This window comes from Stegostoma tigrinum, chromosome 6, assembly GCF_030684315.1.
Source record: "Stegostoma tigrinum isolate sSteTig4 chromosome 6, sSteTig4.hap1, whole genome shotgun sequence".
In the NCBI taxonomy this organism is placed as follows: Eukaryota; Metazoa; Chordata; class Chondrichthyes; order Orectolobiformes; family Stegostomatidae; genus Stegostoma; species Stegostoma tigrinum.
The window spans coordinates 97963377-97990074 of record NC_081359.1 but is presented as its reverse complement, the minus strand read 5'-3'; the positions used below and the strand labels follow the sequence as shown (position 1 = coordinate 97990074).

General features: G+C 41.6%; 1 protein-coding gene across 2 annotated transcripts in view; it reads left to right on the top strand.

Moving 5' to 3' along the window:
- Positions 1 to 26698, top strand: part of slc9a7 (solute carrier family 9 member 7) — a 150319-nt gene that overhangs the window by 116017 nt on the left and 7604 nt on the right. For both annotated transcript variants that reach the window (XM_048532733.2, XM_048532732.2), the window contains 3 exons: positions 4678 to 4741; positions 12452 to 12534; positions 25312 to 25417. In XM_048532733.2, coding sequence (XP_048388690.1) covers positions 4678 to 4741; positions 12452 to 12534; positions 25312 to 25417 — 253 coding nt within the window. The remainder of the gene's footprint in view (positions 1 to 4677; positions 4742 to 12451; positions 12535 to 25311; positions 25418 to 26698) is intronic.

Sequence of the window (26698 nt, the reverse complement as noted above, 5' to 3'; positions counted from 1 at the left end):
CGCTTTCGGATTTTCATCTCTTTCACCTCTTCCCACCCCACTCCCCAAATTCCAGTCGGTGACTGTGTTTCCATAGCAACACCCACAACCACAGGGGAAAAGTACAGGATAGATAAATGCAGTAAAAGGGAAGATCAATGTGAAATATAGAGTGTAGCTGCCTGCGACGTGCTATCATTTCATCAGTGTTTTTCTGCATTATTGAAGAAGCCAAAGAGCTGACATGAAGTGTTCATGTGAAAGGAGTGGTATGGTGGAGGAGCACAGTGCTTCAGTGGTATGGTGGAGGAGCACAGTGCTTCAGTGGTATGGTGGAGGAGCACAGTGCTTCAGTGGTATGGTGGAGGAGCACAGTGCTTCAGTGGTATGGTGGAGGAGCACAGTGCTTCAGTGGTATGGTGGAGGAGCACAGTGCTTCAGTGGTATGGTGGAGGAGCACAGTGCTTCAGTGGTTAGCACTGCTGCCTTGCAGTGCCAGGGACCCGGGTTCCATTCCAGGCTCAGGCTCGGTCTGTGTGAAGTTTGCATATTCTCCCTGTGTCTGCGTGGGTTTCCTCCAGGTGCTCTGCTTCCCTCCCACAGCCCAAAGATGTGCAGGTTAGGTGGATCAGCCGTGCTAAATTGCCCATAGTGTCTAGGGTTTGAAAAAGCAGGGATAGGGTAGAGGGTGGGCCTGGGTGGGATGCTCTTTGGAAGGCCGGTATGGACTCAATGGGCCAAGTGGCTTGCTTCCACACTGCAGGGATTCTTTGATCCAACAAGCTAGGTCAAAAGCCTGTGAGGAGAGACCTTGCTGTCCGATGAAGTAGGCAATAACTATTGGTTTGTTGTGAACTATTAAACTTGTGCACTTTTCCTTCTGCTGTCCTGTTTTGTCCCGTATTTCTGCCCAACCCCCATGAACTCCCAAATTTTCTTGTTCTCTTCTGCAGATAGAGACACATGCAAGCACTCTGGTATCATTCTGCATTTGTTGGCTGAGAAACACAACATTTGGGAAACTGGTGATAGGAGAGGAGCAAACAACATTCAATTCATTCAGTTCATATTCAACAGTCACATGTAGAGTGAAGGGAGAGGGGCATAGGGACCTAGGGGTATACATGCATACATCAGTGAAGGTGGCAGCATTGGTGGAGATCGTGGTAAATAAAGCAACAACTTGGCTTTATTAATAGCAGCATAGAGTACAAGACAAAGGAGGTGATGTTGAACACTTGAAGAGGAGTATCATACTTGTACCACACTTCAGAAGCAATCTGAATGCATTGGAGGGAGTGCAGAAGTGATTTACAGGAGTGGTTCCAGGGATGAGGAACTTCAGCTGTGAGGATAGTTTGAAGAAATTGAGACTCTTCTCCTTGCAGAGAAGAAGGAGATTTGATAAAGGTTTCCAAAATCATGTGGGGCTGGATGGAGAAACAGAAAAACTGTTCCTGCTCACGAAAGGAACAAGATCCAAACGATGCTGCTATAATGTGTTTTTTCAAAAGACGAGAATGTGATGGGAGAAAAATCACAGCTAGATTCAGGTGTGGAATGCACTACCCGAAGGTGTTATGGAGACAGATGCAACAAGAGGCTATTGAATGGTTAGTTAAATAAGCCTTTTTCATGAAGGAAAAGTAAATGCTGTTTTGGACAGGTTGACACTTGCCAGCCAGACTGTTGACATTTGGGGTGTAGCATGTCTCCAAGAAAAAGAAATGTTTAATCATTGTAAAAGGAGGTTTGCAGGCTAGCATTCTGAATTGTTATTCTTTTGAAAGTTCACTCTGAGGTGTCAGCAGCAAGTCTGGTAATTGTGCATCCCTCAAGGTGGTGGTGGTTTTGGACCACTGCTTTACACCATTGTCCTCCCATATGATGAGGGCTGTGCAGTTACTGTGGATTGACTGACCATGAAGGAATGGTGATACGTCTTTGAGTTGGGTGGCCAGTGATTTGGAGGTGATGGTGTTCTCGTGTACCAGTTCCCCCTTATCCTTCTCTGTGATGTGGATGCTGTGTCTATTCCCTGTGGAGAAGAGTGGTCGCAAGAGAGTGATGGTTCCACCACAATCCCTGTGACGTTGGTGCCTCCATCCAAGAGGTGGATGGTCTGGCCTGTGCAAATCTTTCCAAACCATTTGGTAGTGAATGTCCAGCCTCTAAAAGACAGAAAATTGAGCCAATCAAGCAACTGCACGTTCATCTTCTGTCTCTTTACCAGTTGTGGTGACTGCTGGAATATTGTGGATTCTAAACAGTCAAGACCCATGAGGCAAAATTACAGATACTGTTTCAATCTAAATAGAATTTATTTTTATTTGTTTGTTCTGATTCCAATTCATCTTAATACCAGACAAGATTGATCCCAGAATGCATCTGGCTTGTTTGATCCTACTTTTAATTTGTTTAATTGATAACTGTAGCATTAATCATTAAAACATTTTGAAATAGATCACATAGCTAAAGATGTTCTTTGTGGAAAAAGTTTAAGTTTTCTTATGAAAAGAAAACAAACCATCCTTATAAGTAAGCTGTAGTATAAAGTTCTTGAAGCAAACATCAAAAACCAAGCTTTAAACTGTTTTCCAACTCTACCATTACAGAGATTTGACTCAGCGTCTATCCTGAACTCTACTGGTTTGGAAGCTTCATCAACCAGTAAAATACTGCTGTTGCAATGATCCTTTCCACTGAACTGAAAAATCTCCTATGAGAGAACTTTTTTTTCCTTTTTTTTGAACCAAATTCCACTTCCTTCTGAAGTCAAAACAACTAGTTTTAGCCTAAATGTGTTTACAATGCTTGTCATAAACTCCGAATATAAATATTTCATTTCATTAACATCACAGGAGTCTGCTGGGCTCTTGTATAGTCATGCGTGTTGTTGAAATGGATATGTTTACGTCACTGTTCCAGAATAACATCCTGATCATTTTTAAGAAAGACAGACAAACTTCTTGCAGCACTAACCCATCACCACTTGCCTTTATTTCAAAAACCATTCAGATTTCAGAAATGTAATATATACAGCATAAGATGCAATAGTCAAGTAATCTGTCTTTCTGATGTTGATAGAAAAACAGATATTGCGCAGGGCAACAGGGATAACTCTGTTCTTCTTCAAAATAGTGTGGTGTGATCCTTTTACAGAAGGTTTGCTGTGTCATCCAATAGACAGCACCTTCAACAGTGCAATACTTCACCTTGCAGTGATGGAGTGTCTGCCTGGATTCTTATGCTTCAGCCTTGTTGAGTCAGTGGCTAGAGCACTGCACTGAGCTGCAATTGGCATCGTAAGCTCCGTGATATAAATGCTTTTCTGAGGAATGGCAGCAGCAGATGGTGTTGCAGGATAGTAGATACAGGGCTTTCCCCTCTGGGAACCTGTTCTCAAACCCATGCTTGATTGATGGGTTAACATTTTTCTCAGCCTGGAAGAATCCTATGGAAATGATCTTGGGCCTCCTGTTATTGTGCTTATTGGTAGTCAGTAAATGATCCTTAATTTGGCAGTGTTAGAGATCAGGCTTCAGGAGAAGTGGTATATAAACCACCTGCTGTGGTCCAAATGACATTGGGACAGAGTAGGAGGTCGCTCTGCTCTTTTTCCAACTATATCATCGATTGATGTGGGAGAGGTTAAAAAATGAGTGTCTGAAATGGAAAGTGATCCATTCATCTGGACTGACATTCTTTCACCTTCAGTAACTACAAGCAGTTTGGGCAATGAAAGCTAATGGCAGTGATAAGGGGTGGCGTGGTGGTTATGGGGAATTTCCTCATTCTCCCCATGTCTGCGTGGTTCTTGAAGACGCTCTTGTTTCCTCCCGCAGCTGCCTTGCGCTGTCGTGAGATTTATTTGTGATTGAAACACAGACTTGGCCTTGATGACGCTTTATCTCCTTCCATTCTACAGGCTATTCCAAATTACATGGGTACGGGAAAATTGTAGGGTGTGCTAATGAACCAGCTTTGCTCGAGGAGCCACAACAGATTAAAGGGACTGCCTGATTCCATGCAACAGGAAATTTGGAGCAATTAGGAAGAAAGCTGCATGTGCTTTTGTCACTCAACTTTACTTGCATATTGCTTTATGTCTGTCTGAGCCTGATAATCTACCTTACCACAGTCTCTACCTCCATTAGGTTTGTTGTTATACTTAGCAGTGAACTTGCAGCTCAGACCACACAGTGCGACATGTGCATGTACACACTTACGTACTAGCCACTACGTGCAGCCTTTGGTCTAATTACAGAAAGGATAAATTATTTTTCCTTAATCTTCAGTGATATAGTAGTGTCAGTGTGAGTGCCTATAATTGGGAACCAGATGTTTCAAAAGTCTTGCTATATACTGCAAGCCGCAGAAATCCATTTTGTAACACATGCTTAATTCAAATCAAGTACAAAATGATTTTATTCATCTTGAATACTTACTGAAAATGTCACTGAATGTGATTGGCACAGTTTCCCTCCCCTTTTACCAATCACAATCTCACACAGCTTCCAAAAAAGAAACTTGGGGTCTGCCTTATGAAAGTCAGCAAATGGCAACCTTTCTGTTATTAGAGACTGGACCTATTCAACGCTTGTAAAATGATCGAGACGGAGATATTGCTAACCTAGTCTTTTAATTCGATTTACTGTTTACCTCCTTACTTACTTAACTACCCTCTTTCTCTTCCAGAGTCGGAGTTGATCCAGATCAGGATCCAGCTCCCAACGCTGACAGTTTCCAAGTGATGCAAGGTGTAAGTAATGTTGGAACAATTTAAAAATGGCTTGCTATAGATGTTAAGTCTGTCTTGTCAGCTTAATGTTGTATTTGCAGAATATTTATTTTGACCTGTGATGGAGCCCACTTCTTCTTCTGTGATGCAAACAAAAGTAAAAGAATATCTGCTGAGGTTTGAAAATTTGGACAGTCATATTTTACAGTGACCCTTTTGTTTTTACTGGAGCTTCGTTTAATTTTAGCACTCAGCAATCAGCGGCACTGTACTAACAGAATGCTCTAAAGGGCAACATTTACTTTTATTTTGGCCATGATTTACAAAGAACTAGATGGTAGAACAATAGATTTTTTTTTTGTAAACTGCTTTCAAAGCAGTTTTCATCTGGTGTTGCAAGTCACAGCTGTATGTGACAGTACAATGTGTGGGCACTTTCATTTTATTTGAATACTTCTGTAAGAAATCTGAAACAAAGGAATCAAGGCCCACTTTGCCACAATGATGATTCAGCTTGGCTTGGATTTGAACCTTAAGATTCAGCTCCGTTTCCTGTCCGATCTTTCCAGTAGAGCAGCATTTGCTCTTGAATGTTCTTTCGAACATCATAAATTCACGCCCTGTTTTCCTGAAACCCAGCAGTCTATGTTACAAAATGGTGCACTAAAGTGTGCTGGCAAGTAGATCATTGGCCCATTGTGTCACATCATTTCACCCCGAAAGTGGCAATGCAGGTGGATAAGGTGGTCAAGAAGGCATATAGCACGCTTGCCTTCCTCAGGTGAGGCATCAAATATAGACGTCAGCAAGTTTTGTGTAGTTATAACATAACTTTAGTTAGGGCTCATTTGGAACATTGCATGCAATCCTGCCAGAAGGATTTGAGACGGTGCGGAGAAGTTTTACCAGGATGTTGTGTAATCTGGAAGGTTTTAATTGTGAGGCGAGATTGGATAAACTCTGTTTTTACTGGAAAGGTGGAGGCTTGGGGACAAGGGGTGGGGGGGGTGCGGGAACCTGATAGAGATCCACAAATTATGTGAGGCATAGATTGGGTGGATAGTCAGAGTCTCTCTTCTCCCCTCCCCCCGCAAGGACAGAGAGGTCAACTACAAGAGGACACAGGTTCAGGGCAAGAGATGGCAAGTTTATGGAAGAAGTGCAGGGAAGATTTTTCACAGAGAAGGTGGGGGGTGCCTGGAATGGGCTGCGCTTGTAGGTGGTGGAAGCAGGCAAGTTAGCAACATTTAAAGGATATCTTGATAGATACGTGAACAGAGGGATAGAAACTGCACATGGGCAATAAGTAGCAGGTTTAAATAAGGATTAGGATTCGGTGCAGGCTTGGTGGGCCTGTTCCTGTGTGTATTGTATCAGCAGTGAGTGGGGAAAGCATTGGAGGTATAGTTGCTTCTTATTTTCTCATTCACTCCATTCATTCTCACAATATGTATATCCTTGACCAAGTTGACTTATTTTGTCTATCCACATTTCCCTTGCTTGCTGGGGTGGCTAATGAGTCACTCACAACAGTATTAGCCAGACCAGTAAGAATAGCTAGTTTCTTTCCCTGAAGGATGTGACTGATTTACATAGAATAATTATCAAGTTGGAACATTCAAGTTCAACAATTGAAGAATGGTCTACTCCAAGGATTAAAATTATGAGGGGATTGGGTAAAGTTGATGCAGAGAAACTATTTCCTCTGCTGGGGTGTCCAGGACAAGGAGACCACAATCCCAGAATTAGATCCTAGCTCATTCCCAGGGAATAACTGTTCTTCGATGAAATGTGAAAAGGTTTGATTCAAAATGGTCAGTTAACTAAAATTTTCAAGAAAGGGATGGAAGGATTTTTGCTTATAGAGAGACATTCGTATCTCAGGAATGAATGGGGAGGGGTGGGGGTCGTAATCTTAATTGCTTGTAAGTATGGATAACTACAGCATAGTTTGGTCCCTGAGGAATTAGAGGTTTACATGAGACATGAAAAGTTTTTTTTAAAGCTGGTAGCCACTATGTTAACTTTTTATACAAGATATACTTTTACATCGGTAGGAAAGAATGTTTGAGTGATATGCATGCATAGCTCTCCACAGACTAAGTGAGAGTATATCTGTTTCTGAACTTTTATGATCATCACCAAATGATGGCTGAGCCTTTTGAACCAATTGCCACCTCGCTGCCCCCTCAGAATATTTAAATACAGAAAAGCTATTTGTTTTTTGATAGCAAGTTGAAATTAAAGGAATATGCCACTAATGCTTCAGGCACACCCCCCTAGCAATGTGCTGTTCTTTATCCTCTTGTTCCAAGTACATTCCCCCGCTGCCATGAAAGAAACCATAGTTAGTTCAATTCAAATAGTTCAAACCAAATTTCACTTTAGTCTACCTCTGGTTTTCTCTCAAAATCCACCAATCATGTGGGAAAACAAATTTTGATGTGATTTTGGTTCGGCTCGTGACACTTACATGACTTATTCCCATGTCAGAATCAGGAATTGTTTGTATTCTGCCCTCAGATGCAACTTCGAAAGAAATCAACTTTAATAACGTAGGTTGAAGCTAGTTTAAAATTCTAGCTCTGAATCTCTTTGCTGCAAGCATTACAAATATGCCCTTGAGACAGTACGAAATAGGAGACAGCAATTGAAGTCATTTCATTCTGTAGTTACAGTTTGAAGATATACTGTGTCAGGAAATGGAGGAGGAATCTTTGCCAGTTGATTGATTTTATAAACAATTTGAAACATGTTTTTATTACTTTATACATTTGGATGTGTTGCTAAGTTAGAGCTTTAAGCTAACTCTGTTATTAGGCAATCAGTGCATTTTTCTTCCATGCACAGAATGTAAGTGTTGCTAGTAAGGCCATATTGTCCATCCTGAATTGGTAGTGGTGAGATAGCTCCTTGAACTGCAGAGCCGATGTGGTGGAGATATAATGCAATTAATGTGGGGGCTCCAAGATTTTGACCCAATGATGAAGGAAAAGCCAATATGTTTCCGAGTCAGGATGGTGTGTGATGCAAGAGTATGTTTCCGAGAAGGATGTGGTAGAGGAATGTATGGGGTGGTACAGTGACTCAGTGGTTAGCACTGTTGCCTCTCAGTGCCAGGGACCCAGGTCGGTCCCAGCTTTGGGTGACTGTCTGTGTGGAGTTTGCACATTTTCCCTGTGTCTTTGTGTCTCCTCCCACAGTCCAAAGATGTGCAGCATAGGTGGATTGGCCATGCTAAATTGCTCAGTGTTCAGGGATATTTAGGTTAGGTGGGCTAGACATGGGAAATACAGGGGTAGGGATTTGGGTCTAGGTGGAATGGTCTTCGGAGGGGCGGTGTGAGCTTTTTGGGCCAAATGGCCTGGTTCCATACTGTGGGGATCCTGATTCTATGATGTCTTTTGAGCCTTTGGTTACAGCCAATTTAGTGTTTGGTTAGGATGGAAAACTGATAGCCAAGTTTAAACTTGGCTATTTTAGGAAAGATGGTCCCAGAATTTGGAGGGGGACAATGTGCCGCTTGAATCAGCTCTGTAATATCAAGTATTAAGTGCAAGTTTGGGGATTTGGAATGACATCACGTGCAGAGGGTTAACTGTTTCACTCAGATTGAAATCTACCCTGAGTACAGTTTCTGGTACTGCTCAGGTATTATCCCTTGCTTCTACATTGGCCACTATTGTCAGCTCCCCAATAGAAAAATAAGTTTGACCTCTCTCCTTGCAGACTATTGTAACATCTTCAGCTTCTATTTCCTCTCCAACGGATAAGTTTGACCCCTTCCAATCCAGGCTCAGTTTTTCAGTGACTTTGCATTTTGAAACCTGCAGGAGATACTCTTTGTCTCATTGTGCCCATACTGAATGTTAACACCTTCCTGTGGTAAGGAAAACACAAACCTTATGGAGAAATAGCTTGTGGCTCCATATTGCCGTTTGGCTACAGAAGAGAGAGCAAGAGCATGTGACATTATGTCATTTCTGGTGATGTGAACTGTCTCCTAAGTATCTCATAGTCAGACCTAATCCCTTGTTCTGTAGTTCCCATTCAACAACACTCAACTGGCTCTAATCACAACCTTAAATGATTTCCCCTTAAAACTTTGGCACATAACCTTCATTCTTAAGGATGAAGAGAAATGATTTAGGAGTTGACCCTATAATCATGCTAAGCTATTTTTTTATGATCATGGGTGAGAGGGATGTGGTGGCAATATAGTAAGGGGGACAGATGTTCAAATCTCTCCACAGGAGCAGGTGAAGTTTCAAATCAAATTAAAATTCAATTAAGCCAAATGGCAGCCATGAAACCGTTTTTTTTAGATAAAGGAATCTGGTTCGCTATCTTTATTTTTGAGGAAAGAAATCTTCCATCTTTTTCTGGTCTGGCCTAAAGGTGACCCCAGACCCACCACAATTTCTGAATTTGTGAAATTGCCCAATGACCCATTCAGTCCTGAACAGGCTTTTTATGTAATTTAATAGAAAAGCACAGGTGATTTGCTAGTGGGGCTTAGTAGTTGGGAAAAATTACCATGCGTGATGTAGTGATGAAGGAAAAATACTCAGCTCAAGATTGAGATTTGTAAACCACTAAGGGAATCTGGGATTCTCAAACTTACAATGCAGTGGTACTGCACCTATCTCTGGACCAGGAAACCCAGGTTCAAGTCCTACCTTCTCCACAAGTATGTAATAACATTTTTGAACAGGCTGATTTAGAAAAATAAGTTAAATTTAAACAAGAACAAGGAAAACATTCAGTTTTCTGTAAGAACGCTTTCGGATATGAGAGAAAGACAAATTTAAAAATTGGCAGTTTCAGTAGTATAGTAATATCCCCACAATTCCAGATTCCCTTCACACTTTACAGATCTCAATCTTGAATAGACTCGTCAACTGAACATCGACAACCTTTGTACTCGAGAATTTCAAAAATGTTTTGTTTTATTCTTTCATGGGATGTGGGTGCACCAGGCATGATCAGTATTTGTTTCCAGTCCCTCATTGTCCTTGGCTTCCTTTGCCATTTCAGAGAACATTTAATCACGTTGTTGTGGTTTTGGAGTCATAAGACAAAGATTTCCTTCCCTAGAGAACATGGTTAAACCAAATGGGTTTTTACAACAATCAACAGTAGCTTCCTGTTAACTAAAGCTGACTTTCAATTCCAGATTTCAATCATTAAATTTAAATTCATCTTTGCAAAGGACTTCAAACTTTGCTATCTGTCTCTTAATCCTTTTACAAGTGCGGACAATTTCTCCCTATCTACTAAGTTGAGACCCCGCCATGATTGTAACACAACTAGTCATCCACATCTTAGCCTGCAAGGAGAACAGTCCCAGTTTCACCAAACAGCCCCAGTTTCACCAATCAGTCTCCAAAACTGTAGTGCCTGTTCCCTGAGACCATTCTTGTAAATATCTTCTGCAATCCCTCCAATGCACTTAAATCCTTCCTACAGTGTGGCACCCAGAATTGTGCACAATACTGCAGCTGAGGTCTAACCAGCATCCCATTCAGTGTCACCTCCTCTGCTTGTGTACTTTCTGACCCTTTTTAATGAAGCTTGGAATGTTAAATCAAAACTGAAAGAACTTCGGAAGCTGTAAATCAGAAACAAAAATAGAAATTGCTGGAGAAGCTCAGCAGATCTAGCAGCATCTATGCAGAGAAATTAGAGTTAATGGTTCAGGTCGCATGACCCTTCTTAGAACCTAAGCTTGGAATACTGACTGTTTTATTAACCGCTGTCTCTACCTGTTCTGCCAACTCTTAAAGACCTAAAGGAAATGTGATGGAAGCGGTTTAAGTTGACGCATTCAGGAAGGTATTGGACAATTATTTAAATAGGGAAAACACAGTGTTACTGGGAAAATGGCAGGATATTCGCAGAAGATTAAAATTCTAAAACAATTGTAGGATCTGCTATCTCTTAATCACTGCATACAATGTGTTAGGTTGGTGGGAGTGGGGGAAATTGAGGGGGTCAGCTCCATATTTACACTGACAACACACAGCTCAGCACCTCCTGAATCTTCCTGTTACTTGTGCATTGTCTTGTGCAATGTCCAATCTTGTGTCAACTGCAATTTTCTCCCTCAGCTGAACTTCTGAAAAGCCAGAACCATTGTTTTTCTCCCCCATCACAATTTCCCTATCCTTGACGCTGATCCAGTTTCACCCTCTGATTACCACCTCCTCTGGTTGCTCGTGTTCTCAGTGTCTGTTTGGCAGTGGAGTTGGATTTTTGAATTCATGTCCTCCCCACCCCAACAGCAACCTCCGTAACATCACCTGTTTCAAGCCATCATTTTCTGAAACTCTCACCCATGTCCTTGACTCCTCCAACCTTGGTTATTCCAGTTCCCTACTGGTCAACGTCTGATTTATCAAAGGTTCTACAGGGCCATATACCAGTAACCCCATCACAGCTTCACATGTTGTTAACATCCAGGTGCAGCGGGTAGCAAAGAAGCCAAATGGACCGATGACAATTATTTCAAAGAAAATGAAATACCAAGCTGGGGAGGTTTTGCTAAAGCTGTATAAGGCACTCGTCAGATCACACCTGGAATATTATGAATGGCTGCCTCAATGGCTAGTACTGCCACCTCGCAGCCCCAGTGACACTGCTTCGATTCCACACTTGGGCAATTGTCTGTGTGAAGATTGCACACTCCCTGTGTTTGTGTGGGTTTCCTCCCACAGTCCAAAGAAGTGCAGGTTTGGTGGGCTGCCCGTGCTAAATTGCCCAAAACGTCCAGGGGTGTGCAGGCTAGGTGGTTTAGCTGTGGGAAATACAGGGTTACAGGAATAGTATGGGCACTGCAAGTGGATGGGATGCTGTTTGAAGGGTTGGTTGGATTCGATAAGCTGAATGGCTTGCTCCCACATTGTAGGAATTCTGTGATTCTGTGAACAGTTTGTGTTACCTTATTTAAGGAAATACATTCTGGCGTAGGATGCAGTCCAGAGAAGGTTCACTTGTTTGATTTGCAGGTATGGAGGCATTTTCTTATGAGGAGACATTACATACATAGGACCAGTACTCCAAAGGAGTTTTGTAAGAATGAGAGGAGACCTCATTGAAACGTACAAGATTCTTGGGGGATTTGACCAGGTAGAAGGGAAAAGTTGTTTCTCCTTGCAGGAGAGTCTAGGACCAGAGAACACTACCTCAGAATAAGAGGTTACCCAATTAAGACACAGATCAGGAACAATTTCTTCTTGGAGGGAGGTGAATCTGTGGAATTCTTTACCACAGATGGCTGTCAAGGGTGTGTAATTAAGTGTATTGAAGGCTGAGAAAGACCAATTTTAATCAGTAAAAGAATCAAAAATTAGGAAGAAAAGGCAGAAAAGTGGAGTTGAGGAATTTTAGATCAGCTTTGATCTCATTGGAATGCAAAGTGAATTCAATGGGCTGAATGGCCTACTTCTGCTTCTAAGTCTTCTGGTCTTATATGCATTCCTTTGCCCCCACCTTCCCACTCCCTGCTACTGCTTAGCCCAAGCACTGGAACCATGCTGTCATCAGTTTTACATGCTCTCAATTATCTTCACAATACATTTGGTTTGCCATCCAAGTTATTATTAAATTGCAACTCTATTGAGTTCATGAAGATGTTTTTCTATCTTGTATATACTGTACAAGTGTAACTGTATCGCTTTTTACATCAGTGTTTAACTTCTGTGAAAATGTGTTTCTGTTCTGTCCGCCTAGGATGGCGCGCACCCTGAAAGGACCAGCAGAACAAAGCAGGAGAGTGCCTGGCTGTTCAGGCTGTGGTACAGCTTTGACCACAAGTATCCTTTTCACTGGCAATGAAATGGTTCCTTTGTCAGAGTTTCAAGGCCCTGTCTGGGTTTCAATTGGAGTGCTCAGTGCATCACGGTTTAAGACAATATTGACCTACTTCTACTCCACGATGTGTGGGTTTGGGAGGTAGATTTGAATAATGGTTCATTATTATCTGTTGTGTAGAACAGCTTGAAAATTTGAGACTGCTGACCTAATTACCAAGTGTCCTTGTGGCCAAAGTCTGCTCACATGCAGTATGGTTAAGGTGTCCTGAATGAAAGAAGAATACTTTCTTTTGCTTCTGGTAAGGATTTGGGGAAATGTTTGTTGGGGAGAAGGGAGGAGCCAGTAGACTGGAGTGTTTATTTATTTCATGATGTTTTGGAGTATTTATGAAGCACTTTCCCTCTGTGAGAGCGATTTCTTATCCCCTTTGGAGGAGGTGAATTTGAGGCTAGATATTGTTCTACCTCTGTCCTGTTCAATAAATATTTTTCTTTGTGGATGGGACACCCTGTTTTGCCTGTAACAGAATCTTGAAGCATCGGCCGAAAATCAATTCACAGCATTAACATCACAATTGCTTGGTGGTAACGGTCAACAATATAGATACAGCTTTATTTGAGGCTTGAATTTCTTTTGGTCCTCTCTTTTTTTTTTCTTAAAATCACTCTTTCTTTTTGGCTTACGTGCTCTCTGTATGTTATGATTTCTCTAAGAAGCCTGCCCTTTCACTCTCCCCCTCTCTCACGTGCTCTGTCCTCCTCCTCCTCCTCCTCTTCTTCTCGTGCTCCCTCTCCCACTCTCTTAATGCTCCTTTTCCTCGCTTCTCCTTGCATTCCCCGTTGTCTTCCCATGCTTCTATTGTTCCAACCTTGGTCGTTGTCTTACCTGCATTCTTTTTCTATCTGTCTTGCCTTCCTGTTGCTATGCTCTTGCTTACTCCAACTCTCATTGCGTCTCATTCCGTCACGTGCACACTCTCTCTTCTGTCCATGTGCATACTCTCCTTCCTTCCTTCACTTAAACATATGCTTGTTTCTAGCTCACTCTCTAATTTAGTTTCATAACCATGTTCTCACACTGACCTTTCTGTTCTCGGTTCAGTGTTCCGCTGAAGCTCATTGCAAATTCAAGGAACAGCACCATGTCATCTAATTATTACCCTAAATAGCCTCTGAACGCGATAATTTCAATCTCTGCTTTCATTTTTGTTTCCTTTTTGTTTCATTGTTTGGTCTTAATCTTGTTCGTCTCATTGTTAGTTTTGGATGTTCATTATTTTGCCATTCACAGCACTTCTCTCTCTTCTCTTGTTCCATTGCCATGTCCCTTTTTTTTGCCTCTGTATTTCTTTTAACCGTGAAAGCCTCCTGTCTTCTGCTCCATCCACAGACTTTCTCTGTTGTTCTTTTTCCACGCTGACCTCCTTAAAACCTGTTCCATTTCTAACGTTTCCAAATTCTGCTGAAAGCGATTGAAACATTGACTTGTTAATTTCAGATCTCCAGTGTCCATGGTTTTCTGTTTTTCTTTTTGTGGAATTGGAATTGGATGGGCTTATTGTCAAAGACACACAACAGAATTCACATCTGCCCAACCAAAGGTGATTGTAAATTCACCCGAGACCCAGGCAAGCACAATGGCCTGGATTTTTTGCTTTGGCCCTTGGATTTCCAAGGCATGATTAGACTGGCCATTGCAATCCCCAGTCTGTTGCCAGGCTACTGGGAAATGGGATGGCCATTTGTGAAAGAGTGATGTTTGCCATATCACATGGCAGAAGCTGAGAGAGAGCAAGAGCACCAGCTGCCTCTTTTTAAAAGAATTCTGATGATCCCTCATAATTGGGAAGCAGCACATGACTGGCAGTACAGACTTGATGGGCAGAAAAGCCTCTTCTGTACTTATGATTCAATGAATCAACGGATTTCAACCAACAGGTCTGAGCCTCCGTTGCCAGGTTCTTAACCGTGTGACTATGAGCTTTTTGGAACTGCTGACAGAAGGCAGCACTTGCCTAAAATTTATCCATTATGGATTCACCATCTAACCCGCACCTCACCTCCACAAAATTAAATAACATTGCTAAAAGCAAAATGGTGTGCATGCTGGAAGTCTGAAATAAACAAAGATTTCTGGAGAAATTTGCCATGTCTGGCAGCATCTTTGGAGAAAGAAAGACAGAGAGTTAACGTTTTGAGATTGGTAATGACTTCTTCAGACCTGAAGTTTCTCTAGTGTTCGCTGTTTTTGTTCCTTAACATTAACCTGTTTCCAGTAGCACCCTTAAGCCCCATAAACTCCTTTAACTTGACTTTAAAAATGTTTTGTTGTCTTTGGTCCTACTGACATGGCCCTTTCCACCTACAGTCATGAAGGACTTCTGATGCCCACCTGTGCCAGTGAGAGTCCTGCAAGGTCTGACCTAGGACTGAGTGGACCTCCTGCCTCAAGCCCTTTTCCATGCACTGCAAATTGACAGGGAGCTCTAATACCTGCAGGACTTCTGCCTGTGCCCCTCAGCAGCCACTACTTTGACCATCTTGGTTCTCTTTGGCCTCATTTCAGATCTGCATAATCCAGCCTTATGACTTTTGACATTAGAACTGCAGGGAAATAAATGTAACTATCCTGTTTTCTATCCTCTACTCTGATTTTCAGAGAAGAATCAACTCCTGACTAGCACAAGTGCCAAGTTCTTTCAAGAATAAAAGTAACTTCGATCAATCCACCTGTCTCTAAATAATGTGAAGGAAAACTCAAGAGCCAAATTCAGGCAAATGGGACTTGTTTGTTTTGGTAAGCTTGGTCAGTGTGGACGAGTTGGACTGAAGGGTCTGTTTCTTTGAGTCATAGAATCAGAAAGCAAAGCCTTTCTAGGTCTCCACTTATGGGGCGGCATGTCAGTTCAGTGGTTTGCACTACTGCCTCACAGTGCCAGGGATCCCAGTTCAATTCCAGTCTCGAGTGACTGTTTGTGTGGAGTTTACGTGTTTTTCCCCCTGTCTGCGTGGGTTCCCTCCAGATGCTCTAGTTTCCTCCCACAGTCCAAAGATGTGCAGGTTAGGTAGATTGGCCATGCTAAGTTGCCTTTAGTATCCAAGAATGTGCTGGCTGGGTGGATTTGCCACACTAATTTCAGGGTCACAGGCGTAGCATGGGATGCTCTTTAGAGGGTTGGTGCAGACTTGATGGGCCAAATAGCCTGCTTCCACACTGTAGGGATTCTACAATTCTCACATGTTGTCCTTGCGGATTCATTTTGGCTTGGCAAGTATTAATGGGAACAAGATATCCAGAAATAGAACATAGAACATAGAACAGTACAGCCCAGAACAGGCCCTTCAGCCCACGATGTTGGGCTGAGGGACTTCGTACAATCACTAAGTGCCAAAATATTGACCATCTTGGTCTGTTGCTGTAATTACTACTTAGTGCAACTCCTTAGACAAGGTGACAAAGTTAGTCTGCAGATTCAAAACCCACATCCTGTACTCGCAACAGAAACGAACAGTGCAGTCAGCGAAATTATACCTTGGTGCACAAAGCAGCTTGGGGATGAACAACCCTAACCATCTTATTATTTCTCACCACTGTATGAATGCACAGGCCTTTTAAAAGTAATGAAGAAAACAAAAGTCTGAACCACAAGGTGAAACCAAATCCTGACCATATGTATGGATAGGCTAGCTCTTGCTAGTCGTTTATAAACACACACCTCTTTCTGTCTGCGCCTTGGTGCAATTTCTCTTGCGCTCTGCATACTTTCCACAACCCTGTAGAATCTGTTGGAGATTTCACAATGGAGCCACACAGAAATGAAATCAAACTGACCCAGAGAATGCAGGAGAAATTTAGCAGGTCTGGCAGTATCTGCAGAGGGAAAAACAGAGTTCATGTTTTGATTCTGATATGACTTCTTCAGAATTCAGCTGTTGTCTATGTTCCGGAATGATGCTGCCCTGCTGTGTTTCTACAGCACTCTGTATTTGTTTCAGATTTCCTGCTTCTGTAGTATTTATCGCTTTTATAGAAACACCTGAAATGTAATTAAGTGCGCTGTGGACATTTAACTTTAAGCAATCAAACTAATATCAGTGTCATAATCATTCATCAGTGCTTGAACAAATCTAGAGCAGTGTATCTCGATGCTAAAATATCCAATATTAAATGAGCAGAAAGTTCCTTCAGCTAACTATTAGGAAGACAGGAAGCCATTGTTTCAGTTCCCCAAACAAATTATGTTCCCTATTGAGTGATTCCGTTCCACCTGCTGAGGTTCCATCAAATTGGTTATGAGCATGGTGTTTGACCCTGATACAAGCTTCTGACTGCATCATCTGTGTTTGTCTCTCCACCACCAAACACCACACCCACCTCCTCCACTTCCACCCCCCCACCCCTCCCCAACCACCACATCTCACTGCCTGACCCTCACCTTGCCTCAGCTTCTCTGCTGAAACTACCATTCTTTTATCTTTGGTATCTGGATTTGATTATAGTAACCCACTCCCGGTTCCTGGCCTCTAACCTCTGTAAACGTAAGGTTATTTCAAAGTTTTGCTACCCTTGTTTTAGGTAGCACCAAGGCCAGTTAACCCACCTCCTTCTGCACTCTTCAGTCTTCATTAGTTTCTGGTCTTTTTTTTCATTTGTTTGTGTAATTCTCATCTCTGTTTTCAAAACCGCTTCCTGGCTTCACCCCTCACCTATCTCTCTGATCTCCCTTAGCCCTACAAATCCCTAGATGTGTTCACGTCTCTAATTCTGGCTAATTTGCCATTCGCCATTCACTCAGCATTGGTGGCCATACTTTCAGTGCCTCAATTCTCCCAAAGTTCCAGAGCTCCGTCCCTGCATTACTCTGCTTCTCTTCCTCTCTCTTTCTTCCTTTAGAGTGCTCCCAAAAACGCTGCCAATTGGTCAGTTTCTTTTAAACCAACTGACCTTTTCTCCTTTTTCTTTGACTCTGGATCAGATTTTGTTTCGTAATGTTCCTTTCAATTGCCTTGGGGGCATTTTATTATGTTAAAGATGCCATATAAACGCAGAATGTTGTTGTTGTCCCCAGCAGATAGCTTTTTGTCCCTGGAAAGGACACTAGGGAACTAAGGCAGTTATTTTCTGCAGTAGATTAAGCATTTTTAATTGTCTGGAATTAATTTTTCCACAGGCAGATTGTGACTCAGAACATGCCAGGTTATGAGTAATTTCCTGTACTTCAGATCTATAAATGTCTGTTTTTCTCACACGAGATGTAAGCTCATTGATTTACTGGACTAAGTGTCAGACATTTCAATTGCTGCTTTAGCTCCAGCATTGAACTCTTTATTTTTGATTATGTACAGCAAAATCTTGAGTTCCATGCAGAAGTTTAAATTCTTTCGACCTTGCTTTGACAAATCCATTTGCACAGTTAGCATTGTTAACTTGAAAAAGCAAGATCTGTGTCAATTTTCCATGTGTCCATGCATGTTCTTTATAATCAGTTGGAGATGTGTTCTGGAGTGATGCACCCTCTTCAGAAATATCTGGGCTTGTTAGAAACTGAGTACTAAGGAAGTCAGTGATAAGAGAACCTACAGAAACAGTAACACTGCACTAAACTTTGCTCTGATCGCCATCCTGTAGTCTGTGTGCCACGCCCTATCTGTAATCTTCCGCAACATTTTTAAAACAAACAGTTATGCAAACATATTAATGTTAATTTTTTTTCCCATTTCTGCCTGTTTGTATTTGATCTCAAGTTCTAGCTTCAGAAGGCATTTTCAGATTCTTTCCCTTAGGCTTGCCTGTTGTCCTCATGGCCAATAAATTGCAGCAAAGAGTTTTGAAAAGTATGCGTTCGAATTTCTGTCTAATGTCTACAGATAATTGATCAAAGAAAATGTTCCCAGCCATGACACACCATGTGTTCCCTGAAGTACTCCATGGATAACATTGACTTTGTTGCTAGCGCCGTTTTTGTTTTTTAGGTTTTCTGACTTCCTTACTAAAGGCACTACCAACCAAATTTGCACAGCTAATCTTTTGAAGAGTTGGTCCATCCAGTAGTAGCTACCTTTAATCATGACTGTCAGGTTCAGCGTTGCAGTCCTGTTAGCAATCATCACACATTACTTTTTTAAGTTTATTAGCAGTGAAATTTAGTTGAGATATAATGTTTCAATTGTGCTTGTCCAAGCTGTTGTTCTTTTTGACAAGCTGTATCATGTTTTGGGCTTACATTACACTTCCAACTTGTAGATGCTGATCGGCTTTGGGAGTCAGGAGAATGGTTAATCAGAGCAGCCTCTAACTTGCTCCTGTATCCACAGAATTTGTGTGGCTGATTCAGTTCAGCTTCTGATCAATGGTAAGGCCCAGGATGTTAATAGTGGGGAATTCTGCAATGTTAATGCCTTATAACCATCAAGCAGCGATGGTTAGATTCTCTCCAATTGGAGATGACCGTTGCCTGGCATTTATGTGGCACGATTGTTACTTGCAACTTATCCGAATGTCATCCAGGCCTTGCTGCATATGGATGAAGACTTTTTCAGTATCTGCAGAGTTGCAAATTCTGCCATACTGTGCACAATGATCGGAAATGTTTCTACTGTAAGACATAGGAGCAGAAATAGGCCATACAACTGAAAGAGTCTGCTCTGCCATTCAGTGAGATCGTGGCTGATCTGATAATCCTCAATTCCACTTTGCAGCCTTAACCCCAAACCCTGAGTGATTTCTGATTCCCTTTTTGATTGTACTTAACAACAGCATAACTCGACAGCCATGGGAATGGTCAAGAGTTCCACAAGTTTACTACCCTCTGAGGAAAAAGTTCCTTTTCAGTCTGTCTCAAGTAGATGACCCCCTTACTCGGAGACAATGCCCCTGGTCCTAGACTCTGCCACAAAGGGAAGCAACTTTGCTGCATCGAAGTCCCCTAAAAATCTTGTATGTTTCAATAAGTTTGTGTCTCAATCTTCTAAATTCTAATGAGTATAGGCCCAATCTACTCAACTTCTTCTCGTAAATAATTTCATCTATATCTAGGATCAGCCTTCTCTGGACTGCCTCCAATGCCGTGTGTCTTCGTTTAGATAAGGGGACTAATGTGTTCACAATAGGTGGTCTGACTAATGCCTTGTGTAGTTATAGCTAGACTTCCATATTTATATACTAAATTTCCTTTGAAATAAAGTTAAATGTTCCATTTGCCTTCCGTATCAACCTTGAACTTGTATGCTGGTATTTTTGTGATTCATGCAAGAGGACCCCCCAAATACCTCTGTGCTTGAGCTTTCTGCAATATTTCTCCATTTAAATAATATTCAGCTCTTCTATTCTTCTTGCCAAAGTACATTAAGTCACATTTCCCCACGTTGTATTCTATCTGCAAAGATGTACAACTCTGAAGTGGTTTCTGAATGGCTGAGTCCTTACCCTGATCTGTAGTTCTTAACTAGGTAGCCAACCTCTTAGTATCTGTCCTGTCATTTCAAGGTTATCATTTCTCTCCATCTTCTGAACTGCAAGGCTGAAAGGATCAACCTAGGCTATTTCCCCCAGGGAAAGAAGATGAACACTTCTTAATGAGCAATTTAGGCATGAAACCCCATCGGCAGGTCTGCATTGCAGTTTTGTTTTCAAGGATATGGGACAAGTGCAGGAAATTGGGATTAGTGCACTTTTAGTGGTAATTATGTTGTTGCAGACCCGGTGAGCTGAAGGGTCTTTTCTGCTCTGTATGGATCTATGAACCTATGAGTTTATTTTGTTCTTGAATTCTGTAATAACAGCATCTCTGGTCACTCTCCTTGACCTCAAGCTTCTACCGGAGCTAGACCCCAAATGATAGTTTTTATTTACACCCATTTCAAGTTGACATGCTGCTACAAATTATGTTGAGCAGGACGGAGAGCTGCTTGCAAACCAGAAATTGCATTTATCAGATTTCACAGCCAGTTTAGAAGAGGCAAGCCTGAGAATGTGTTCAATATTACAATGGCTGACTCTTGTGCCAACTTGTGTCTAATTTTAGAATGACTAGTTTGGAAGTAAAATCTTTCAGCCGAATATTATTTTCCAGTTGAAAGTACCTGTGTATTGCAAGAAGAAAGTAAGTTTCTGTGACATTGACCAGTCCATCTGAGTATTGTGTTTTATCAACTACTTTTGTGGGAGTGGATTGGATCCCTGATGTGTTTGTGTGTGCCACCGTATTGAAACTAAACCACTGCCATTCTTGTACACTTTAACTGTGAAGATCTGGCTTTAGTTCGAGTCTATATCCCTGAACCACTTCCTACTTTTAACTGATGTTTTCTCTAATTTTTCCTTGCTGTGCAGAACCTGTTTGTTTCACAGCACAGTCCCTGTAAGGCTGCTGAGTGACCATATATCTTAATAGAAACATTGCATACTGTGCAATATGTTCTAGTATTCAGTGCAGTTATACTCCTCCTTACATTAATATTTAGTCATTTCTCTCTGTCTCACATGTAACAAGTCTAAGACACTCAACTGAAACCTCAAGTAAAACAGCTGTAATCCAAAGGAATGTATAATGACTGATGTGTAACCAGCTTTTAGAGACATGTGTAGGCCATTGAGCCTGTCCTACCATTTAATACCATCATGGCTAATTGGACACATCAAAGCCTTTTACATATTGAATTGCCAAAGCCCTTTCTGCCACCAGTAATAAAAGAAATGATCAATCTCTACCTTAAATACCTTTTTAAATGTTCAAACCCTCAGCCTCCTGGAATAAAGACTTTCAAAGATTCACCACTTGCTTAGTAAAAACTATTCTCAGCATCTGCCCTAAAATGGTACTCTCCTTATTTTTAAAACTGTCCCCTGATTCTAGACACCCCAACCAGGTGAAACATTTTAGCAGCATCTATCCTATCTCTATCCATTTAAGTATTTTAGTAAAATAATCAGGTAACTTTTAATCTCCTGCACTCGTCCCATATCCTTAGGAGGAAATAAAAGCAATGTGGACCTTATGGTGGCGTATCATGCCTAAATCTCTCATTAAGAAATGTTCATCCTTCTTCCATGTGGGAAATAGCCAGGGTTGATCCTTTCATCCTCTGCAGTTTAGAAGATGGAGAGGTAGTAACCCCAAAATGGCAGGACAGATACAAAGAGGCTGGCAAGCTAGTGAAGAACTAGGGATCAGGCTAAGGGCTCAGCCATTCAGAAACCACTTCAAAGTTTTACACCTTTGCAGATGGAATAGAATGTGGAGAAATGAGGTAATGCACTTTAGCTGGAAGAATAGGAGAGCTGAATAGTATTTAAAAGGAGAAATATTTCAGACCTCTAGCACAGAGGGATTTGTGCATGAATGAGAATACAAGCCCAATTTGCCCAATCTCTCTTCACAGGACGATCCTGTCTTCCTGGAAAGAAGTCTGCTAAACCTTCGTTGCATTCCCTCAATGGCAATAATTCCTTTCCTGAGATTAGGAGACTAAAGTTGCTCACAATACTCCAAGTATGGCCTAACAAAGCTCCCATACAGTTGGAGTAAGACTTCACTATGAACTCATGCAAAATTGCTTTGCTTAGATTTTAATTTTCTTGTTTTTGTGAAGGGCCTGCTTCTGCATTTTTTTTGGCTGTGTTAGGGACTGTAACTTTAAATGTCGTAAAAACAAGCAGTTCCTTCCTTTTTTCTTGTTTTTGTTGAGGCTGTAATTTTGCAGTCATAGATATTTGCATGTGGTGTGACTTGAGCACAAACCATTTCCAATTAAAATAACATCTCTGCTCAAGTTAGTTTACAGGGTTAGGGCAGCAACGTTGTTAATATAAATTGACTTTCTGAAAACTGCACTTCCACAGAAATTTGTGTAATTAGTTTTGGTCCTTTGGCTAATATTCAGGAATAGAGTAAGATGTTACTTGTCTCCTCTTGACTGCTTCTGCTCCCTTTTACTTTGGAAATTACTCTGTACTGTTTTATTTCACTCAGAGAAAGTAAGAACTGCCGATGCTTGAGTCTGAGATAACAGTGTGGAGCTGGAGGAACACAACAGGCCAGGCAGTATCAGAGGAGCAGAAAAGCTTCGGGTCAGGACCCTTCTTCAGAAATATTTCTCGGGGTGGTGGGGGGGCATTCTGAAGAAGGGTCCTGACCCGAAACGTCAGCTTTCCTGCTCCTCTGATGCTCCCTAGCCTGCTGTGTTCCTCTAGCTCCATACTTTGTTATCTCTGTACTGTTTATGTATCAGTATGTTACAGAACTTGCAGAAGTGACCCAAATAATAAGATAGTGTAGTGGCAGAATAGTTTGCAATCAAAATGAAACATGTTAATTCACAGAATTTGTATATGCAAGATTTACACCTTTTTTTTAAATGCTGTTGATATCCCCATGTTGCTTGACAGGAGTGCTATAAAACCCAGTATGACACTAAGCATATATTTTAGATCATAAAACCTACCAAGCTGTTGGCCATAAAGAGTGTCTTAAAAGGGGAAGGTGAAATTATGCTGAACCAACGTTGAATCTTAGTAGAACCGCATTTAGGGCACTCCATGCAGTTCTGGTCACCATATAATCACGGGGGTTCACCTAATGACCTTCAGCGAAAGAAATCTGCCATCCTTACCTGGTCTGGTCTGTATGCCACTTGAGACCCCCAGCAATATAGTTGACTTTGGACTGTTTGAAATTTACAAAATAAGTTGAGGGTGCAATTTTCCTTGACCTGGATTTGGTGAGAAGTGGAAATAACCTTGGAGAGAGATTCTTTCTATCCCTCCCCCTCCAGTCTCTCAACCCCTCCTAATTAAGTGCTGAGCAAGACGATCCATTGAGGACTTTTTTTTTGACACCAGCAGTAAAGGTTCTTGTGTGGTCAACTGAGGATCACGACACCTCACTTCCCTAATTATCTGTAACCCCCAGTAGACGAGAAAGATGGCTGAATTCCTGATTTGGGGTGGTGGGGAGTCTCTATTTGCCGTAATCCAGGGCCAGTCCAAGGCACGGTGACACCAAGAGGCTGGTCTCCAAAAGCCCCCACCATGAAAAGCAAGAGAGATCTGCTTCCTTGCCATTGGATCATGTTGAGGAGTAGGCCACAACTAGCTGCCTTCAGGACCCATCTGGGAACCTGGCATGGCTCTTATGGAGGCCTCAATATATAAGAGGCAGAATTTGAGTCATCCTCCAACATGCTTGCCCCCATACTAAGCTTCAAAGAGGGTAAAACTTGGCCTGTTTTTGAAACCAATTACTTTGCTGTTTATATTGGAGTCTCCCACCAGAACAGCTGCATGACAGATGTTGAATTGAAGGGTGGTGTAATTTTTTTGGATTATTTTCAACAGAAGCATCATTTTGTTCTTGGAGCGTTAACTAACATGATCATCTGGATTATTAAACATGCTGCAGTTTTACATGCAGGATTTTGTTTCTAGCTTTACTTGAAGTTAGAAAAGCAGTGTAAAAGTGGTTATTGCTGCCTGGATGGGATAACTGTTGTCCTGTGTCTTTTGAAAAAGAGTAGTTGGTGTTAAAACTATAGGGTTTCATTTCTGCTGGCAAACATGTTTGCGCAAAGCTCATAATCAAATATTGTCGTTGATCTGTTAAAAGACTGTCTGGGTTTAATTTTCTCAATCGTTGCGACTTATTGAGCTACATTGACTCCCAGGCCACCAGTGGCTTGATTTTACAATTTTTATTTTTCCTAAATCTGTAACTTCCTGTCCCTCTACAACATTCACAGATCTCTGTGCTCCCCCAGATGATGCCTGGTGTATCTCTCACTGCCTTTGCCATTGGGTGGGTACCCTCTCATGGGCATTTAAGGTGGCACTATGCTGCATACCCATTGCCATGTGTATGTAGCTGGTATGAGCCTCTTTGCTGCTGGTTAGATGCAGTGGTGTCTGGCTATGGCACTTAAGTGGGTCTAATAGCTGTGGCAGTGGGGGTAGGCAGCTAGGCCACTGTTGGATTTAACATTACCTAAACAAGATATCAAATCGACTAATTTCTGGTGTCGTTGTCTTTTTTAAATTCATTTGAGATATGAGCATCTCTGACAAGGCCAGCAATTATCGCCAGATTGAAAGCAAAATATGTGGGTGGTGGAAATCTGAAGTGAAAACCAAGTGCTGGAGAAACTCAGCAGTTCTGGTAGTCTCTATAGAGAGAGAAACCAAGTTAATGACTGCAATATGATGTGTCTCTTTTTTGGAACTAAGAAGGTGGTGGTGATCTGCTTTCTTGAACTGCTGCAATCCATGTGCTGTAGGTAGACCCACAATGTTGATGCAAAGGGATTTTGACAGTGAAGGAACAGCGACATATTTCCAAGTCAGGATGGTGAGTGGCTTTGAGGGGAACTTTAGTGGTGGTGTACCAGTGTGTCTGCTGCCCTTGTTCTTCTGAATGGAAGTGGTTGTGGGTTTGGAAAGTGCTGTGTACAGAGACTTGGTGAATTGCTGGAATTCTGCAGGGAGTCTTGGGCAGATCCCTTCTGTAACATAGTCAGCCACGATCTACATATTTTCCTTTCATTCAGTAAAGAACATGGTACCTGTTACAGAAATACTCAAAAAGGAGAGTAAGAGGAGAAAGAAAATATGTATATAACTCGTTGATAAAATTAGATTTTAGATTTGGGAATATCACAACTTGCCAGATAAGGTACTGCATTTATTTGTACCTGGAGAAAGTTTAGGTTTATTGATGACTAATTTTCAAAAGGTTCCTTTTCTTCTTTGGCGCTTTTAGAACTCTTCCTTAACGGAGAAACCCGCAGTTATCTGAAGCCAATATTAACACACAGTGGCCCCCCGCTCACTGCCACATTGCCTGGTTGGTGTGGTCCTATAGCACGGTGCTTGACGAGTCCACTGGCTTATGAAGTAAGTCTGGCTATTAAGATTTAAACTAGCTCATTTTGGAGTACATGTTGTTTCTTCTTCAAAAATAAATGCTAGGTTCATTTCCGTTTAGAAAGTGGCTACAAAATGCAAGTCTCCTGAGGTGCTAGCAAAATTGGTGGGAAAACAAACACTTGCTGGCTATGACTTGATTTCTGCAAGTGCTGGATATCTTTCAACATTTATTCCACTGCAGTGCTGTGGGATAGAAATCACTGATTAGCTGCAGCTATTTTTGTTGAAAATACTTTGCACACGATTCAGGTAATTGTAGAAAATAAAGCAATGAACTGCAGATACTGGCGATTTGAGGGCTTTTTTATCTCTCTGGTATTAAATTCAGACATGAATTTATAAAACGCATCCTTAGAACAGTTTCAAGGGTGTTTTGCCCAGCAGGCGCAATTGACCATTGGAGTGAATGAAGACAGTGTCGGTATGTCTGATGTGACACGTATCCTTGGTTTCCATCCAGTAAGGTGCTGGCTGTTTACTGTCTTGACATGCCTAAATGGAGCTGCTCCTTATTTCCTAATTTTTGTTGGAGATTGTATGTAACTTGCAGCTAAATGCATCATATTCATCTTTTCTTTGCCTCATGGCAGAGATCTGCATGATATGTTCGCCCATATCTTGCTGTCAAAATAACTATGAAGCGAACAGTTTATAAGTCTTGAAAACTCAGTTCTAAAAATGCTAATTACTGCCAAACAAACTATCTGGTACTGAAAAGTGTGCAAGTGTGTAGCACCATTCCTTCACATTTATTTGCTTTATGAGTTTGTTTTTTAACTCTTCTGTACTCTTTTAATCCAATCTTTCGTTCCCTCCTTTGTTCTGTACCTGATCAAGCATTGAATTCACCAATTCTACCTTACACTTCCTTCTCTGTCCATGTGTTATCAATTTCAGTTATTCAATGTGATTATTTAAGGAAATAAACAATTTATTTCTCTGATCCCAGGTGCTGACTTCCTTTGCTGCACTGTTAACAGCTCGCCCTTTCAGCAACTTGCCCTGCAAAATTTTGTAAGGGGCAGGTCTACCCAGCCAGTTGCTTTTGGTTGCTCTATTATAGCAAACTCTGGCCCATTATAAACAGGACTGATCTTAACTAATCTAGTTGATGGTTTCAGATTCAAGAACAGGTACTTCCCTGCTATTATCAGACTTACGAACGGCCCTCTCATATTGGTGTTGATTTTGCTTTGCAACTTACCTCTGTAGCTGTTACACTATATTCTGTATTCTGTTCCATTACCC